Genomic DNA, 19571 nt, shown 5'->3' on the forward strand with positions numbered 1-19571 from the left:
GTATCATATTACAACTATTCTAAATAACATGCTTTTCTCTTCTGCCTCCTGCTCCAGCTAACCATTTTTGAAGTGAATATAACTTTTCAAAATTATACTAATTGTTTGTCCACAATCTGCCTCCAAAACCTATTTCCTCAGCCAGTTAAAAAGTAAACAAGTTGACAGAGTCATAACATAAATATTATCCCAAGTCATCTTGCTAATCCTAGAAATGGACAAACGCCAGACCTTGTCTATGAACCTTGCAGGAATAATAAATGGTGCCTTATTATATCAATAATGTTGTTGGCAGTGTTACTAACATGAATGCTGAAGTGCTTGTATCAGATTTATAGAATCATAGAATCCCTACAGTACAGAATCAAGTCTTTCAGCCCAACGATTCTTGCACCCACTCCCCAAAGAGCATCCCATCCACACCCATCCCTGTACCCTATCCTTGTAACCCTGCATTTCCTATGACCAATCCACCTAACCTGCACATCATTGGAGTGTGAGAGGAAACCGGAGCACTGGGAGGAAACCCACACAGACACGGGGAGAAAGTGCAAATTTTTTCTCTCCATTTTTTTACTAGAGGTATTAAACAGTTAAAATAAATGGCTTGAAGCATTGTTACATGATTAAACAAATGACTTTAAGTAAGCATAGCAAGTGCTTGTATACTTACCTTACCAACAGCTCCATAATGCCTTTATATTAAATGTGCAAAATAGCCTTTAATTTCTTCTATATAAGAATCATATAAACTAATCTAACAAAGGAGAAATTATTCACAGTAGTAACCGAAATGTTATTCATTCTCCTGCTGTTCATGTGTACAGTATCATGATTATTTATTTTCTTTCTGTGCAAGATGTTTTAAATTGAAGGAGGATTCTGATATGGATTCATTTTAAAGATGGTGTTAGAACTTTAAAATGAGCCAATTCACATAGCTACAGTCGGACATTTCTACTCCCTGATCTGAAGTGCTCCAATACTCGATTTGATTGATTTGATTTCATTTGATTTATTATTGTCACATGTACTGAGATACAGTGAAGAGTATTGTTTTGCTTGCTATCCAGATAAATCACACCTTAGATAAGGACATCAGGGTAATAGAAGAGAATGCAGAATATAGTGTTACAGCTACAGAGAAGGTGCAGAGAAAGATTAACTCTAATACATGAGAGGTCTGTTCAAAAGTTGGATAACATAGAGTCATAGTCATAGAGATGTACAGCATGGAAATGAACACTTTGGTCCAACTCGTCCATGCCAATCAGATATCCCAACCCAATCTAATCCCACTGGCCCATATTCTATCCCATCCCTTCCTATTCATATACCCATCCAGATGCCTTTTAAATGTTGCAATTATACCAGCTTCCACCATGTCCTCTGGCAGCTCATTCCATACCTGTACCACCCTCTGTGTGAAAAGGTTGCTCCACAGGCCTCTTTTATATCTTTCCCCTCTCACCCTAAACCTATGCCCTCTAGGTCTGGACTCCCCGACCCCAGGGAAAAGACTTTGTCTATTTATCCTATCCATGCCCCTCATGATTTTATAAACTTCTATAAGGTAACCTCTCAGCCTCCAACGCACCAGGGAAAACAGCCCCAGCCTATTCAACCTCTCCCTATAGCTCAAATCTTCCAACCCTGGCAACGTCCTTGTAAATCTTTTCTGAATCGTTTCAAGTTTCACAACATCTTTCCGATAGGAAGGAGAACAGAATTGCACACAATATTCCAACAGTGGCCTAACCAATGTCCTGTACAGCCGCAACATGACCTCCCAATTCCTGTACTCAATACTCTGACCGATAAAGGAAAGCATACCAAACGCTGCCTTCACTATCCTATCTACCTGCGACTCCACTAGTGGGGAAGAAGCTATTCTTGAATCTGTTAGTATATATTTTCAAACTTTTATATCTTTTGCCTGATGGGAGAGGGTGGGAGGGGTCTTTGATGATGTTGGTTGTTTTCCTGAGCAACGGGAAGTGTAGATGGAGTCAATGGATGGAAGGTTGGTTTTGGTGGTGGACTGAGTTGTGTTAACAACTCTCTGTAATTTCGTGCAGTCCTGGGCAGAGCAGTTGCCATACCAAGCTGTGATGCATCTGGATAGGATGCTTTCTATGATGCATCTATAAAAATTAGTGAGAGCCACTGTGGACATGCTGAATTTCCTTAGCCTCCTGAGGAAGTAGAGGTGTTGCTGTGGTTTCATGACAGTAGCATCTATGTGGATGGACAGGGACAGATTTTTGCTGAGATTTATTCCTTGGAACGTGATGCTCTCAACTACCTCCACCTCAGCACCACTGATACAGACAGGGGAGTGTCCTCCACTCCTCTTCCTGAAGTCGATGACCAGCTCCTTCGCTTTGCCAACATTGGGTGAGAGATTGTTGTCTTTACACAATGTCTATCTTCTTCTTGTGCTCTGTCTCATCATTGTTTAAGATCCGACCCATATCAGTGGTATTGTAAATGGAGTTAGAGCTGAATGTGACCACGCAGTCGTGAGTGTATAAGGAGTACAGGAAGGGTGTGAGTACGCAGCCCAGTGAAGCCCTGGTGTTGAGTATTATTGTGGAGAACGTGTTGTTGCTTACCCTCACTAATTGTGGTCTGAGGTCTCATAATTTAGAGATACTTTTGGTTGGAATTATGATGTTGAAGGTGAAAGTAAAGTCAATAAGTTGTTATCCAGATGTTCCAGGGATGACCATAGGGCTAGGGGTTTTGGCACCTGCCGTGGACCTGTTGCGACAGTAGGTGTTTATGGTGGATCTAGTCAATCTGGGAGTTGATGTGTGCCATGATTAACCTCTTGCTTCATAATGATGGATGTCAGAGCCACTGGGCAATAATCATTAAGGCATGTGGCCTGGTTTTACTTTGGCACTGAGGTGATGGTGGTCTTCTTGAAGTAGATGGGAACCTCAAATGGGGGTAAGGAGAGGTTTAAGAAGTCAGTGAATACTCCCGCTGGCCAGTCTGTGCAGGATCTGAGTGCATGGCCAGGAACTCCATCCAGGCCTGTCACTTTCCGTGGGTTCACCCTCGAGAAGGTTGACCTGGCCCCTATGGCAGCGACTGTGGGTACCCTAACTTTGTTATGAGAGGAATTTACCCGCGATGTTATGTTCAGTTATACAGTGCACTGGAGAGACTACATCTCAAGTACTGTGTGCAATTCTGGTCACGTTATTGTAGACAGGATGTAAATGCATTGGAAATGGTGCACAGGAGGTCTACTAGATTGATCCATGGAATGAATGGGTTGATTTCTGAGGATGGGTTGCTCAGAGGCTGAGCTTGGAGTTTGGAAGAGTGAGGGGTGACTTTATTGAGGTGTCTAAGACCCTGAGTGATCTTGACAAGGTGAATGTAGGAAGGCTGTTTCCTCTTATGGGTCATTCCAGAACAAAGGGGCACTATTTTAAAATTGGGGGTAGCCCTTTCAGGACCGAGATGAGAGGATTTTTTTTCTCTTTCAGACATCTGTGCAACTTTGGAACCATCTCAGAATGCAGTGTCGATAGGGTCAGTGAATGCTTTCAAGAGAGAGATGAACCTATTCTTGTTACCCAGCGGGACCAAGGGTTATTGAAGATAGACGGGAATGTGCAATTCAAATCAGAAACAGATCAGCCATGATCTTATTGAAAGGTGAAGCAGGATGGAGAGGCTTCATTGTCTACTGCTGTTCATATTTCATATGCTTGTGTGCACACCCTCTTCATAAACCTGTCAAAAAAATGACATTCAAAAGGTCACATAGAGCAGCTCTTAAGTGAACGGAAGACAATTTAGTTTATTTTGGTGTTTATTGTCCCATTTATCTGTTTAATTTGGAGCTGGAAGATGGTGAGTTGAAGTCTCATTCAGTGGAGTATAGCTGAAACAGAATTCACATTGGCAGAACGCTGCATTATCAGTTCGTTAATCATCAGCACAGCCAGCTACTCCCTTCCTGTTCAGTTGTCGGGAAAAGATTTGGATGCTGTGATTTTCAGGGCAGAGAGTTTTATTCTGTTCGCTTGATCAATGTTCCTCCCTCAGCCACTAAAATTGATTAACTGCTCATTCATCTACTTTGTGGGATTTTGCTGTGTGCTACTGAGGGTTTCCTGAACGTGTTAACATACTGAAGGTGATAGTTGGGATTTGTTGCACTTTGGAATGAGATGACACAACATCTAAACTTAAAGCCTTTCTTTACACCTTTTTAAGTCAAAACTAGGTTTATCAATTTTCTTGCACCTATTTAAATGTGGGACAGAGAATTGCTCTTGGCATTTAGTCTCCTGTTCAGAGATCAGAATACAATGATTTCATGGCCTTCAGCATTTACATGGCCCAGGGGTGTTCAGGAGCAGGTACAACTCTTGCCTGGGTCAGGATTAAATGAAACTGTAAGTGCAGTTTTGGGCCTGCAGCTGTAAATCGAGCCTCCAAGATCAAAGTCTCCTGGCTCCTGCCTTCTGTGGTGTCTCATACAGCAAACAAAACCTTACTGGAAACAACCACAGGAAGCCCTGGAGAAACTCAGCAGATCTGACAATGTCTGTGGAGAGAGAAACAGACTCAATGTTTATGAGTCAATCAATGATAGGACCAGGAGAAAGTGAGGACTGCAGATGCTGGAGACCAGAGTTGAGAGCGTGGTGCTGGACAAGCACAGCAGGTCAGGCAGCATCCAAGAAGCATTTTGCTTATGCCCGAAACGTCGACTCTCCTGCTCCTTGGATGCTGCCTGATCTGCTGTGCTTGTCCAGCACCACACTTTCGAATCATTAAGAGTGTTGGCAAAGACAGGTTAAGGAGGGCAGCTGGGATTTACTGCTTTCATTGGCAGTTAGCTGATGTTGAGGGGGCGGATCAGGGACAGGCGCTGACTGAAGGATCTGGGTGCCAACATTTTTTAATACTCATTCATGAAATGTGGGCATCCCTGGCTAAGCCAGCAATTAATGCCCAGACAGCAGTAAGAGTCAGCAACATTTCTTACATGTAGGCCAGACCAGGTAAGGATGGCAGTTTCCTTCCCTAAAGGATGTTAGTGAACCAGGTGGAGTTTCCTGACAATCAACAATGGATTTATGGTCATCATTAGACTCTTAATTCCAGTTTTTATTGAATTTAAATTCCACCATCTGCCATGGCAGGATTTGAACCAGGATTCCCAGTACATTACCTGGGTCTCTGGATTCAAGGTCCGGTGATAATACCACAAGGTCACCATCTTCTCTTCTGCTCTGGGCAGTCCCTGATGTTGGCAATATTTGCCTGGGTGGAGATACAACTAAAGCTGAAAATGTGTTGCTGGAAAAGCACAGCAGATCAGGCAGCATCCAGGGAACAGGAGAATCGACGTTTCGGGCATAAGCCCTTCTTCAGGAATGAGGAAAGTTTGTCCAGCAGGCTAAGATAAAAGGTAGGGAGGAGGGACTAGGGGGAGGGGCGTCGGAAATGTGATAGGTGGAAAGAGGTCAAGGTGAAGGTGATAGGTCAGACTGGGGTGGGGGCGGAGAGGTCAGGAAGAAGATTGCAGGTTAGGAAGGCGGTGCTGAATTCGATGGATTTGACTGAGACAAGGTGGGGGGAGGGGAAATGAGGAAACTGGTGAAATCCGAGTTCATCCCTTGTGGTTGGAGGGTTCCTAGGCGGAACCCATAACCTTAGTGGGCGGCACGGTGGCACAGTGGTTAGCACTGCTGCCTCGCAGCGCCAGAGACCCGGGTTCAATTCCCGACTCAGGCGACTGACTGTGTGGAGTTTGCACGTTCTCCCCGTGTCTGCGTGGGTTTCCTCCGGGTGCTCCGGTTTCCTCCCACAGTCCAAAGATGTGCAGGTTAGGTGAATTGGCCATGCTAAATTGCCCGTAGTGTTAGGTAAGGGGTAATTGTAGGGGTATGGGTGGGTTTCGCTTCGGCGGGTCGGTGTGGACTTGTTGGGCCGAAGGGCCTGTTTCCACACTGTAATCTAATCTAATCTAATCTAAGATGAGGCGCTCTTCCTCCAACCGTCGTTTTGTTGTGGTCTGGCGATGGAGGAGTCCAAAGACCTGCATATCCTTGGTGGAGTGGGAGGGGGAGTTGAAATGTTGAGCCACAGGGTGGTTGGGTTGGTTGGTCCGGGTGTCCCAGAGGTGTTCTCTGAAAAGACAACCCTGCAGAAGGTGTTCACTCTCTCTTTGCATCCACAGGGGCTGATCACTCTTCTTTCATTGAGATTTTTAAAAAGCTGGATGGGATGGACCCAGCTGGTTGACCCTGCTTGGTTACATATCTTAAGACCTAGCAACAGGAATAGGCCATTCGGCCACTTGAGCCTATCCCACCATTCAAAAGGATCATGGCTGACCTCATCTCAGCTTCAATTCCACTTTCCTGCTCTCCATAACCTTTCAACCTGTTACTAATTAAAAATCTGTGTATCCCCTCCATAAATTTACTGAATGTTCTAGTATCCACCGCACTCTGGGGGAATGAATTCCACAGATTCATGACCCTCTGAGTGGAGTAATTTCTCCTCATCTCTGTTTTAAATCTGCTGTTTATCCTAAAACTGTAACCTCCCATTCTAGATTGTCCGACATGAGGAAACATCCTCCCTGCACTACTTTCCGATTACTTTTAGTAGCTTGTACGTCTCAATGAGCTTTCCTCTCATTCTGCTTAACTCCAGAGAGCACAGGCCTAAACTGTTCAACCTCTCTTCATAAGACAAACCCCTCATCTCTAGAATCGAACCAGCGAACCTCCTCTGAACTGTTTCCAGTACAACTACATTCCTCCCCAAGTAAGGGGACCGAAACTGTAGGCAGTACTCCGGGTGTGGTCTCACTAATGCCTTGTACAGTTGCAGCAACCCTTCCCTACTTTTAGACTCTGTTCCTTTAGCAATAAAGGACACAATTCCATTCACCTTCCTTATTACCTGCTGTTCCTGCCTACTTCATGCTCCAGGTGGCTGATCCTCTGAAACTCAATGGTCTCTGCTTGGTTCACCAGCTTTGAGAACCCACCCCCCTCCCTTACTTGTCTCGATGTCAATTAAGGGGCACACTTGGTCAAAACTCTGAATGACTGGGCATGGGTCTGAGACCTAGGTACGTAGTTCTGACTCCTATTTCCCACCCCCAGTGTGGCAAATCAGCCCAGTGGCTCTGATATTTTATTATAGACACCCTGTTATAGACAAATTGTTGATGCTTGGAATTTCTCTAAGATGCAAAACAAGGACTGAAACACGAGTTAGTGCACGCTGATTAGCAGAAAGACAAACTCACGTTGATATGTAGCACCTCCAACATCCCATTGTGCTTTACAAACAGTGAATTACGTTGGAGATGATATCAGTGTGAATCTGTCAACAGATATAGTCACCAAATTTGCTATATATATACACTTGGATGTTTTGCGTAACCTGTAACTTACCCTGATGAGGGGGAGGTGATGGCTTGGTGGTATGATTGCTGGGAAGTTAATCCAGAGACCCCGGAATGTCCTTTGTTCAAATCCTGCCACAGCAGACGGCACAATCTGAATTCAATAAATATCTGGAATCAGACTCTAATATGACCACATGTTAATTGTTGGGAAAAGCCCATCTGGTTCACTAACGTCCTTTAGGGAAGGAAACTGCCATCCTTACCTAGTCTGGCCTACATGTGGCTCCAGACCCACAGCGATTGTGGTTGACTCTTCACTGCCCTCTGGGCAATTAGGGATGGGCAATAAATACTGGTCTGGCCAGCCTCATCCTGTGAATGAATTTTTTGGAAATGCTTCCACCAGCAGCAAAAATCGACTAATAATCTGTTTTGAATGCTACAGCTGAAATATTCAAGTGTGGCCTTCCAGCTAATGCTTTCCTGACCTTCAATTTCTGGGAATGTGTCTGATTTACCAGGAATGCTGAATTGTAGAATCAGTCCATTATATAAACAGTGGCCTTGAATTTCCTTGAGTCTTTTGCAGCTGTAACTTTGCAGAAAATTGAGCAAGAATCATGCTTCACCAAAATTTCCAATGGCCTTCAAAACAATTCTATGCCAAAAATTCCAAGGAAATTCAGAACCTTTGAAGTTATTCTGCTTTTACCCATCCATCTTGAAGGTTACTGTTGCTTCATGAGACTTTTTAAAAAGCCTACATTAACATTCAGAAAACATAAACGCCACAAGTTTAAATAATAATTTGATACATATTTATTTTAAACGAAGTAGCCTGGAGTATCCTTGGACGAATGCTGTTGTGCTGTGCATGAAGCGGAGACACTGCTGAGGGACTGTAGGAAATCCTAACAAATCCAAGGCCAATTCCTTCAGTAGTAAATGTGACAGCTGGCATGTTCATTCACAAATATATTTCTTTTGCGTCTTCTGCCACATTTTCACACTTTGATGAGTCAGGATTTGTTATAGATGATACAATACTTGCAAAATTCCAAATCGCACACCATTGGGCAATATTTGAGAAGTTTTATATACGCATGAGCGCAGTTGGATTTGTTCCTTGGATAGAGGCTTACCTCATGCAGGGCTGAATAAGCAACCCCATAATTTTCTGTGTCTACTGCACATTGTATATTCATAGAATTCCTACAGTGTGGAAGCAGGCCATTCACCACATCGATTCCATTCCAACCCTCCAAAGAGCCATCCCATCCAATCCCTGGGCCCCTTGCATTTCCCATGGCTAATCCACCCTAACCTGCACATCTTTGGACTATGGGAGGAAATCAGATCATCCCGCTCCGACACAGGGAGTATGTCTGCATAGACAGTCATCCGGGGATGGAATTGAACCCAAGACCCTGGTACTGTGAAGTAGCAGTGCTAGCCACTGAGCCATCCCATATTGAACATGTGCAGAGCTGACTCAGACAGAGTTTTGCTGGACAAGGGAGACAACGATTAAGGAAAATGATTCTAGGCCATTGGAGCTGGGAGAGGATGGTGTCTTCCATTCCATCTCACAGAACATTCCGGATCCAGCACTTCCTCACCAAGAAGATGAAGCAGAACTGGCTGATCCCACAGTGGATCTGCATGAAAACTGGGATCAGGTACAACTCTAAGAGGAGATCCTGGAGAAAAGCCAAGCTGACCCTGTAGAAAGATTCACCATTTCCAGTCACCTTCCCTGGTCCGTCTCTCCTGCAGGAAGGAGTCATGGAAATGTAGAAGGTTGACTTTTATACAGTTGCATTTTTTTAATTGTGGAAAATAAATATCGAGATTGATTTTTTAAAAAAAGTGATATTAAGGCCACAATCAGATCGGCTGCTTACCAAATGGCAGAATAGGTTCAATGGGCCAAATGGCCAAAACCTGCTCCCATTCCTAATGTTCTTTATAAAAGCAGATAGGAAGAGGTTATGATTTTTAACTTTATTAGCTGCCTCTCCTCTGATTGAAAACTCCCTGTGTCCCCTCTAGTGTCCAATTAGATACATTACACCCTTCCCTTCCCTCCACCAAGGACAAATTCATTTTTAATAAAGCAGACTTTCCAAAACATAAGATACAAACATTTAGACAATATAGTCATAGAGATCTACAGCACAGAAAAAGGCCCTTTAGCCCATAGTGTCCACACCCAGTCAAAAACAACCCTCTAACTATTCTAATCCCATTCCTCAGCACTTGGCCCATAGTCTTGTATACCTTGGTATCACAAGTGCACATATGAACACTTCTTCAGCGTTCTGAGGGTTTCTGCCTCTGTGACCTTGACAGGCAATGAGTTCCGGGTTCCCACCATCACTGAGTGAAAACATTTTTCCTCGTATCCCCGCTAAACCTCCTGTCCCTTACATTAAACATAATTGTTCAGGTACAATGAGGGTCTTCAAAAGGAGTGTCATACAGTCACACAGCACGGAAACAGACCCTTCGGCCCAACTCATCCATGCTGTCCAGGCTTCCTAAAATGAACTAGCCCCATTTGCCATATCCCTCTAGATCTTTCCCATCCATGCATCTGTCCAATTGTCCTTTGGCAGCTCATTCCATATGCGCACTCCCTCCCCTCAGGTCCCTTCTAAATCTTTTCCCTCTCACCTTAAATCTATGCCCTCCAGTTTTGGACCTCCCGACCCTGGGGAAAAGACCTTGGTTATTTACCTTATCGCTGTTCCTCATGATTTTATAAACCTCCATAAGGTCATCTCTAAGTCTCTGACGCTGCAGGGAAAGAAGTCCCAGACTATCCAGCCTCTCCTTATAACTCAAACCTCCCAGTCTTGGTAACATGCTTCTAAATCTTTTTTTGCACCTTTTCCAGTTTAATAACATCCTTCTTACAACAGGGTAACCAGAATTGTATGTATTACTCCAAAAGTGTTATCACCGTGTGAATAGGAGCCAGTTAATTTCTCATTATCACCACCTGGTATGGCAACTGTACTATTCAAGATCGGAGATGGTTACAGAGAGTGGTGAACTCGGCCCAGACAATCACAAAGGCCAACCTCCCATCTATAGAATCCATCTACCAGGCCCGCTGTCAAGGAAAGGCTGCCAGCATTCTCAAAGATCCATCCTACCCTGGCAATGTTTTTCTACAACCTCTACCATCGGGGAGAAGGTACAGAAGCCTGAACACATGCACCAGCCGGTTTCGAAACAGTTTCTATCCTACTGTTGTTAGAATACTGAATGTACTCACAAACTCTTAACATTCCCCTGTACCTGTGTTTTTGTTTTTGCCGCTCTTTACCTATTATTTACTATCTGTGTTACTTAACTCTGTGATCTGCCTGTATTGCTCACAAGACAGAGCTCTTCACTGTGCCTTGGTACACATGACAATAAATTCAATTCAATTCAATTTAATTCAATTCAATTCATTAAGCATAGCATCACTGACTCAGAGGCAGTAAAATCAATGTTGTATTTAAACAATGTGGTACATTAGGATCTTAGTATTGCTAATATTTCAATAAGAAAAGATGCAATGCTGGTCATTTAATGGTCACCCTTTTTGGGTAGTTCTGTCATAACTACAAGCCTTTCTTACATCCTTATAAATTGCAAACCATTGGCCTGAACTTCTGTCTCAATCTAATCGTTGGTTATTTAAGAATCTGGAAATTTTCATTTGTAAGTGAAGGGATTCGTTGGTTGTTCTTTGAATTTCCCCCCTGTACCAAACCTCCCTGTATTTGGTGGCTTCCTTTATTTGCCAAAGTTGCTGCTGCTGCACACCTGGAGATCGCCTTGACCAGGCTGCTGTTTGCTGTTGTCACATGTCATTGGTAGGTTAAGTAGAAGAGGCTGACATTGTGACTGCAGCAACTGATGGTAGCCCCACGGTAAATGAACCTGAGAAGAGAAACATTGAAGAGTGATACAATGGAAGACAGACTGAGCTCCAAGGTCTTCAGGTGACCAGTGGAGGTGGTGCAGATGTCCTGTTACTGGACTGGGCTTGGGCATCCTCTAGACATATGCTCAGGTGCTAGCCCAAGCAGTTAGCAAGGAAGGTTACTGCCAAAACTTCTCACAAGAAATTAATTACCTTAAATGACCTGCAATGGCATTATGAACCCAATTTGCCCTTTGCCCTCACCTTGAAGGTACTGATGTAAGCCCATGGCCGGAGTGAATGGACACTAAATTAGGTAATCACTGGACCACATTGCTTGTGGAACAGTCTTGATGCTCAGGTGGTTACAGATACATTGAATTTATTATTCATTGACTCACTCTGTAACACACATAGGGCTGAACAATGTCTGTGGAAAGTGTAGGAGAAAAATTAAGCTATTAATATGCCCTGGATTTAGCCTAACCTTTCTTCAAATTATTTTAAAGTTCTTTCCAACTCACTTGAACACGTTCTAACAATGCCAGCACCATTTTTGTTTCAATATAAAACTTTCAGGTCAAAATGTGTTTCTCTGTTAAAATGAATACACTATCATGTTCATAGCTATAACCATCATAAAAAAATTCACAGGGTAAAAAATGTTGTAGGCCTGTTTTTGAAAAATGCCTGAGGTCCATATTACAAACAAAATGGCAAATTGTAGTCACAAAAACCTTCTGCAAGCATTAAGTATATCATATCAATAGAAATTGTATTTGAATATGTGTTTTCAATTATTATCAGGCATCCAATCCATACCGGTCAACTCGTGGGTGTTCCACAGTTGGATCAGGAGGTCGTTTCCACTGTCCTTCTTGTCGACATGAGGTGATTCTGGACAGACATGGTGTTTATGGGTTACAAAGAAATCTTCTCGTTGAAAACATCATTGATTTGTACAAGCAGGAGTCAATCAGGTAAGCCTCCCGTTTGGATGTCAGCTTGTCCTGTCAATCATCATTAAAACCTGATACTTGGAGTTGAATATAATGTAATTATAAACTTGAGTTACCATTTCTATTTGGGTGTTTTAGATTAACAAAACTTTCAGTGAAATGCACAAGAGCTTTGTTCAATGGTATCTCCAACTATCTTTTGTGCATATGACTTGGAGGTGCCAGTGTTGGACTGGGGTGGACAAAATTAAAAATCACACAACACCAGGTTATAGTCCAACAGGTTTATTTGGAAGCTCTAACCTTTGGAGCGCTGCTCCTTCATCAGGTGGTTGATAAAGGAGCAGCGCTTCAAAAGCTAGTGCTTCCAAATAAACTGTTGGACTATAATCTGGTGTTGTGTGATTTTTAACTTCGTGCATCTAGTGTGACTCCACATAAAGCAACTTAATTAATAATCATAGATTGAATAAGACAGATGACAGGAATTCTCAGGTTAATGACAAAGTCTAGGAGAAAGTGAGGACTGCAGATGCTGGAGATTGGAGCTTAAAAATGTGTTGCTGGAAAAGCGCAGCAGGTCAGGCAGCATCAAAGGAACAGGAGAATCGACGTTTCGGGCATAAGCCCTTCTTCAGGAATGAGGAAAGTGTGACGAGCAGGCTAAGATAAAAGGTAGGGAGGAGGGATTTGGGGGAAGGGCATTGGGAATACGATAGGTGGAAGGAGGGTTAAGGTGAGGGTGATAGGCCGGAGAGGGGGTGGGGGTGGAGAGGTCGGGAAGAAGATTGCAGGTCAAGAAGGCGGTGCTGAGTCTGAGGGTTGGGACTGAGAAAAGGTGGAGGAAGAGGAAATGAGAAAGCTGGAGAAATCTGCATTCATCCCTTGTGGTTCGAGGGTTTCTAGGTGGAAGATGAGGCGCTCTTCCTCCAGGCGTCGTGTTGCCATGGTCTGGCGATGGAGGAGGCTAAGGACCTGCATGTCCTTGGCGGAGTGGGAGGGGGAGTTAAAGTGTTCAGCCACGGTGCGGTTGGATTGGTTGGTGCGGGTGTCCCAGAGGTGTTCTCTGAAACGTTCCGCAAGTCGGCGGCCTGTCTCCCCAACATAGAGGAGGCCACATCGGGTGCAGAGGATGCAGTAAATGATGTGACAAGCAACAATATTTTTAAAATCGAGAAAAGCCAAAATGTTAATAGTAGTCATATCTTTCCCAACATTTTCTTTTGTATTCAAGGACCCCTACAGTGTGGAAGCAGGCTATTCGACCACATCGAGTCCACACTGACCCTCCAAAGAGCATCCCATCCAGAATAAACCCCTACCCTATTTTTCCCATGTCTAACCCACCTAGCCTGCACATCCCTGAACACTATGGGCAATTTAGCTTGGCCAATCCACCCTAACCTGCACATCTTTGGACTGTGGGAGGAACCAGAGCAAACCCAAGCACAGTTGGGGAGAATGTGCAACCTCCACACAGACAGTCACCTGAGGGTGGAATCAAACCCAGATCCCTGGTGCAATGAGGCAGCAGTGCCAACCACTGAGCCACCATGCCAACCCAAATGTATGGAGTATGACAGTGAGATGCTTGATCTTTAGAGAATATGAGATTTCTGATATAATCATAGCAAAGCTGTTGTGCCGAGTTCGGTAAACCAACATAAGAAGTATCTGAGCCAGTCAGAGCTGATGTATGGTGTGTGCTGATTACTAATCCCAACTGAAGTGTGACAATGGTGTTTACTTAAGTGTAAATGAAGGAAAAATAGTTGAAGGTTCTGACCCCTGATATCTGCTGGAAAATACAGGAACCTCAGGAATTACAAACTAGATTTGGCTGTGATGTCTTCCATGGTAGAAAGCCTGTTAAAATTTACCATCAAGGCTTATAAATGAATAATGGTGGCTTAGCCAAAGACTAATTGGGACTGGATCTTGTTGCCTAAGGTTAATGTTTATGATACAAGTGGCTCCACCTATTCTGTTGATGTGACACTCAATCTGTCGTTGGAGACAAGGTGTTCTATTTTAGCTTTTGAAAGTAGCATCTGTACCAACTCTGTCAGGTCATTGTAGCTATGTCTGACCAACTATATGTATTGCAATAATGCAATAAACCTTCTTGTTATCTAAGAACAGTATCTCTTCTGTAGATACTTTACAATGGTATATCCTTTACCACTAATCAGTAGATACGACTGAGACAAAAAGACAGTGAACAGCCTCAAAATCTCTTACTCAGTGCACCATCTGGTCAGCTGGAAAAATGTCACAGATCCCAATTAAAAGACAAGGGAGGAAGGAAGCGTAGACAAATGATAGAAAATCAATACTTGTAGTGTACAATATAATATCCAGTGATTAAAATGATCCTGTCGATTGAGGATGATATGTTACAACCATAAAGGATAAACTGACGAAATATAACTGGTTTTTCTTTAAAGTATTAAACTTATTGTAATGCATTATTGTTCTTTTACCAGCTAACATGTCTCTCATTCCCATCCCTCTCCATCCCTGTCAAAATTTATTGACATTTGATACCCCAGTAATACTTATTTCCTCCCTGGGTCTTACACATCCCATGTAGAAAACTATTTACAGTTTAAGTTCCAGCTTGCAAGTTTCCTTTTCCTCCATTACACCACTGAAACCCAATATTCCATCAACAATGCCAAGCTTCCAAAATCATTTTGCCTCATTTTTTCTTTCTCTGCTTTCAGAAACTGTTTAGAAATCTGTGTCTTTGATGTGTTTATAGCTCTACGGAACAAAATCTCTTCATTTTCTGACATAGTGCCCAATTGAAACAGTTAAGAGACCGTTAGATGATGATTTGAAGAGAGATAACGTGCAAGGATATGGGGACAAAGGAAGCAATTAGCACTAGGTCGTGGTGCCCATTTGAAGAGCTGGTGCAGTCATGATGGGCCAAATGGCCTCCTTCTGCTCTGTGACATTTCAGTAATTCTGTATCGGGATAATAGAGAAGATCCATCTTCCTCCCTGCACGAGTGTGATGATGCTACTCCTTTAGCAAGGTTATGTTGTCCTTGGGTATTTTTTCACAGACTCTGAAAAGTCCAAGTTGAAAGGGCCAATTTGATTATGGATACTGCCTCAGGCTTTCAAGATTTTGAAAATAAAACTTATAAAATGAAAGGGGAGTGGTCAGTTCTCCCAGCTGAGTTCTTCTCTGGTTTGGTTTGTTTAGCAAGCAGTAGTGTTTTAAAGCTGCTGGACCCAAAGAAGCAGGTCCATGCTGGTACTCTTTCTCTCTCTCTCTGACATCTCTCCTGTAAGACCCTGTGTTTGATTTTACCTTTTGTGCCAAGGGGCATTTATGGGGATTGTTGCAAGTGTTTGGAACAGCATCATTAAGTTAGAGCTTGGAGGTCTCACAACCTTCTGCTAGGTGACTTGTTCCCCTGAACTGTAAACATGAACTGCCAGGAGGAGGCTGGTCTCCCTTGTCAGAGGACCAAAAGAAATAGGAACAGGAGTAGGCCATTCAGCCTCTCAAGCCTGTTCTATCATCCAATAGGATCATGACTGATCTGAACTGAGCGTTACAAAGTCTGACACTTCTTTGGCTCAATCAGTCAATAGAACTTGCCAATATTATTTTAGTAAGTCAATTTTTGTGTCAAACAGTGCTTGTTCGATCACCTCACTGCAACCCTCCAATCGTGGAATAGATATGAACCTGCTTTTGTTCCTGCGTGGACTTTGTAAGAATCATTGCAGAGTCTTTCTATTTTCAGTACCATTATTGCAGTTGAACTCCAACTGCTATAACACAGTTGTATCATTGTCCAACATGACCTTCATCTTTTCCCTCACTTGAGCTAATTTCTCTGGATTGAATCTGCAATGATGTTGCTTTTTGGATGACACATCCCATTCATTAACATAGAAGCAAATAAAATCAGAGCATGCTGGAGAATCTCACCTGATCTAGCAGCATCTGTGGAGAGAGAATAAAATAAATATTTTGTGGTTGATTTGACTCTTCAAGTTCATTAAGATCATTTATAGCTTAAAGATGTTTTCTGGTCTAATCATTCAAATTAATTCACGAGTCTATGATAACCTTTATCTCTTCAATAGTTTTCTGGAAAATAGCATAACTTTTGAAGCAACTCTGCAATATCCAATCTGATTGTGGGAGGGTCAACTTTTAGAAATTGAAATTTCTGTTAATTTCCAATTGTTCAGATATTTTTGTTTTACTCCCTATTCCTTTCACTACCATGAGTACAAGGACGAAATGCTGACAAACGGGACTAGATTAATTTAGGATATTTGGTCGGCATGGACAAGTTGTGCTGAAGGGTTCTGTTTCTGGGCTGTACATCTCTACGACTCTATGTTTATTTTGATTTCTCAGTAATCGATTGTTTTCCAAATGGGCACGCAGAATGCTGGGGGAACTCTGCAGCATCCGAAAATTTCTGAAGAAGGGTCACACCAGAGTTGAAACATAAACTTTGTCTTTGTGTCTCTCTCTGTCTATCCACAGATCCTGTAAGACCTGCTGATTTTCTCCAGCACTTTCTGTGTCTGTTTCAGATTTCCAGCCTCCGTGGTTTATCACCTTTATCCAAGTGGTTTCTCAATGTTGTGGTTCAACTGGGTACTGACTTTTGTGGTTGGAGGAGAGATGGGCAGGGAGAGTATCTTTCAGTTTTTAGTCGCAGAAACATTTTTCTCCTTGTCTCTGTTCTGCTGCTCAGATGTTGTTGATAAATGTCCATTTATTTGTTCCTGTGTCTGCTCATTGTTTTCCCCAGCTGAATGCTTTGCAAACCACCTTTTATCTTACTGTGCAACTTCCAGAACATAGAACATTACAGCACAGTACAGACCCTTCGCACCTCGCTGTTGCGCCGACCTGTGGAACCAATCTGAAGCCCATCTATCCTACACTATTCCATTTTTAGTCACTGAATGTAATTAAGACAGAGATAGTTAGGTTCTTGATTAGTAAAGGGATCAAGGGTCACAGGATGATGGAGGGAGAATGGAGTTGAGAAACATATCAGCCATGATTGAATGGCGGGGTAAACTCAATTGGCCAAATAGCCTATTTCTGCACCTTTATCTTATGATCTATACAGCAAGAAATGTTTTAACGATAATCATCTAATTTAGGTCAATAGGCACAATAGAATAGTGATGATTGATTTTTTAAAAAATAAAATTACAACAAACTTTACAAGCTATGAATCAACTGGGGGATACAGATCTGAGTTGTGCTCTCTCTTCATAATGATATTAATTTCAGCTTAGACTCAGAATGACAATCTAATCAGCAGTTATTTTAGGTCAGAATTTGACCATGTTAAAATCAGTTTTACACCATGGAAGATTTCAGGTGTTAAAAGTAAATAAAATAAGTTGAATATCAATGCTTGGTGTCTATGACCAATGTAATACTTTCTCACCATGAAGAACACACATGCATGAGAGTCCTCCCCATTATTAATGGTGATTGTTCCATTACAAGGTCCATGTGAAGGTCCAATACAAAACTTGGCATAAGCCACACAGTCATTTCTCAATCACATGCTTTGTCCTAACCTGGGCTTGAAATCAGCTTAGAACTATCAGTGGAACTTGTTTGCTCAGCTGTGTCACATTCGCCTCATGGCATTATCGCTGGATTGTTAATCCAGAGACAAAGGAATGTTCTGGGAACCCAGATTCAAATGCTGTCATGGCAGATGGAATTTGAACTCAAGGAAAAGTCTGGAATTAAGAGTCTAATGATGACCATGTCTCAATTGTCAGGACAAAATGCATCTGGGTCACTAATGCCCTTTAGGAAAGGAAACTTCCATCCTTACCTGGTCTGCCCTACATGTGACTCCAGACCCACAGCGATGTGTTTGACTTTTATTCAGGATGGGCAATAAATGCTGGCCTGGCCAGTGATGTCCTTATCCAGTGAATGAATGAAACAAAAGTCTTAACTTTTCACAGTTCAGTTCTTTTACCCATATCCTGGGTTCTGGTTTTTCCCAGTTTGACCTCTAGAAGGCTGTTGGGTGGCATTCTGAGGTATGTCTTGTCAGGTGTCTGGACTTGAATCCACTCCCAGTTAACTTTACATCAACCTGATTTGACTGGTTGAGTTCTGGGACTTGATTCTGTTCCTTAGATCTCCCAGTATTTAGCCCATGCTCATTCTCTTTGTTGGTCATGGATATAGAGTAACATCTAACTGCAAATGTCACTATACACATTTTTTTTAGCAAGAGGGTATTGTTTGGAGAAATGCATTTGTACATTGTACACTCAAGGTTTACCATAGTCATGTGACCTCTGATGTAACTTGTTTTCATGTTAGAAGTGGTGGCCATTAAAACACATTTCATGGAACAGAGGGTTTCTATGCACAGCAGTACAGTACCAGCACAGTAGGATATGCACATCCATCGGGGTTATTTGGAGATGCAGGTAGAAGGACCTTGTACCACATGTACCTTGGCATTGAGCTTTTTAGTCATTTGCCAGCCAATCAATTTTAAAAGTGCCGCGTTAGCTCCTATGAATAGCAATGTGGTAATGACAGGATATTCTGGTTTTGATGTTAATTCAGGATTAAATATTGGGCAGGATGCCAGGAAATGGGAGGTAATGCCCCAGTGGTATTGTCACTGGGTTATTACTCCTGGAAGACCCAGGTCATGTTCTGGAGATCTGAGTTCACATCCTTCCATGGTGGACTTTGAATCCAACAAAAATATCTGGAATTAAGACCCTGTTAATGATTGTGAAACGATTGTCATAAAAACCCATCTGGTTCACTAATGTCCTTTAGGGAAGGAAATCTGCCCATCTGACATATGTGTGACTTCAGACCCACAGCAATGTGGTTGACTCTTAACTACTGTCTGGGCAATTAATGCTGGTCAAGCCACTGATGTTAGACAAATAAAAAAAACTCCCATGTTCTTCCCTCCACTGAATGTCAGCCTTTTGTGTTCATGACTCCAATGTGAGCATAAAGTCATAAAGTTCTGACTCAGTGGCAAGAATGTTACCAACTGAGCAATAGCATTATCACTGCACAGATTGCACTGGCATTAAAGTTGGTGGGGTGTTAACACTCAGACACAGCCCCTCTGGTGAGTTACAAGCACTTTCTGTTTGTTCATTGCGATGGACGGACACTGTAACAGTTATGAGTTGAGTCCCTTTGAAGCCTCCTCCTCATTTTAATCCTCCGTTTGGTTTGCTCTGTTCTGTTCATAAAGTGTCCATAATGGGCATCAGGCTC

At 42.7% G+C, this 19571-nt stretch overlaps 2 protein-coding genes across 4 annotated transcripts in view; both read left to right on the top strand.

Moving 5' to 3' along the window:
• Positions 1-19571, top strand: part of trim55a (tripartite motif containing 55a) — an 82588-nt gene that overhangs the window by 3767 nt on the left and 59250 nt on the right. For all 3 annotated transcript variants that reach the window (XM_087985809.1, XM_043689271.2, XM_043689272.2), the window contains exon 2: positions 12132-12304. In XM_087985809.1, coding sequence (XP_087841935.1) covers positions 12132-12304 — 173 coding nt within the window. The remainder of the gene's footprint in view (positions 1-12131; positions 12305-19571) is intronic.
• Positions 8969-9130, top strand: LOC122548753 (large ribosomal subunit protein eL39-like). Its single transcript, XM_043687520.1, has one exon. The coding sequence runs from the start codon at positions 8969-8971 to the stop codon at positions 9128-9130; it is 162 nt and encodes a 53-aa protein (XP_043543455.1).

This window comes from Chiloscyllium plagiosum, unplaced genomic scaffold, assembly GCF_037043375.1.
Source record: "Chiloscyllium plagiosum isolate Xiang-an unplaced genomic scaffold, Cpla_swu_hap1 HiC_scaffold_4, whole genome shotgun sequence".
Classification (NCBI taxonomy): domain Eukaryota; kingdom Metazoa; phylum Chordata; class Chondrichthyes; order Orectolobiformes; family Hemiscylliidae; genus Chiloscyllium; species Chiloscyllium plagiosum.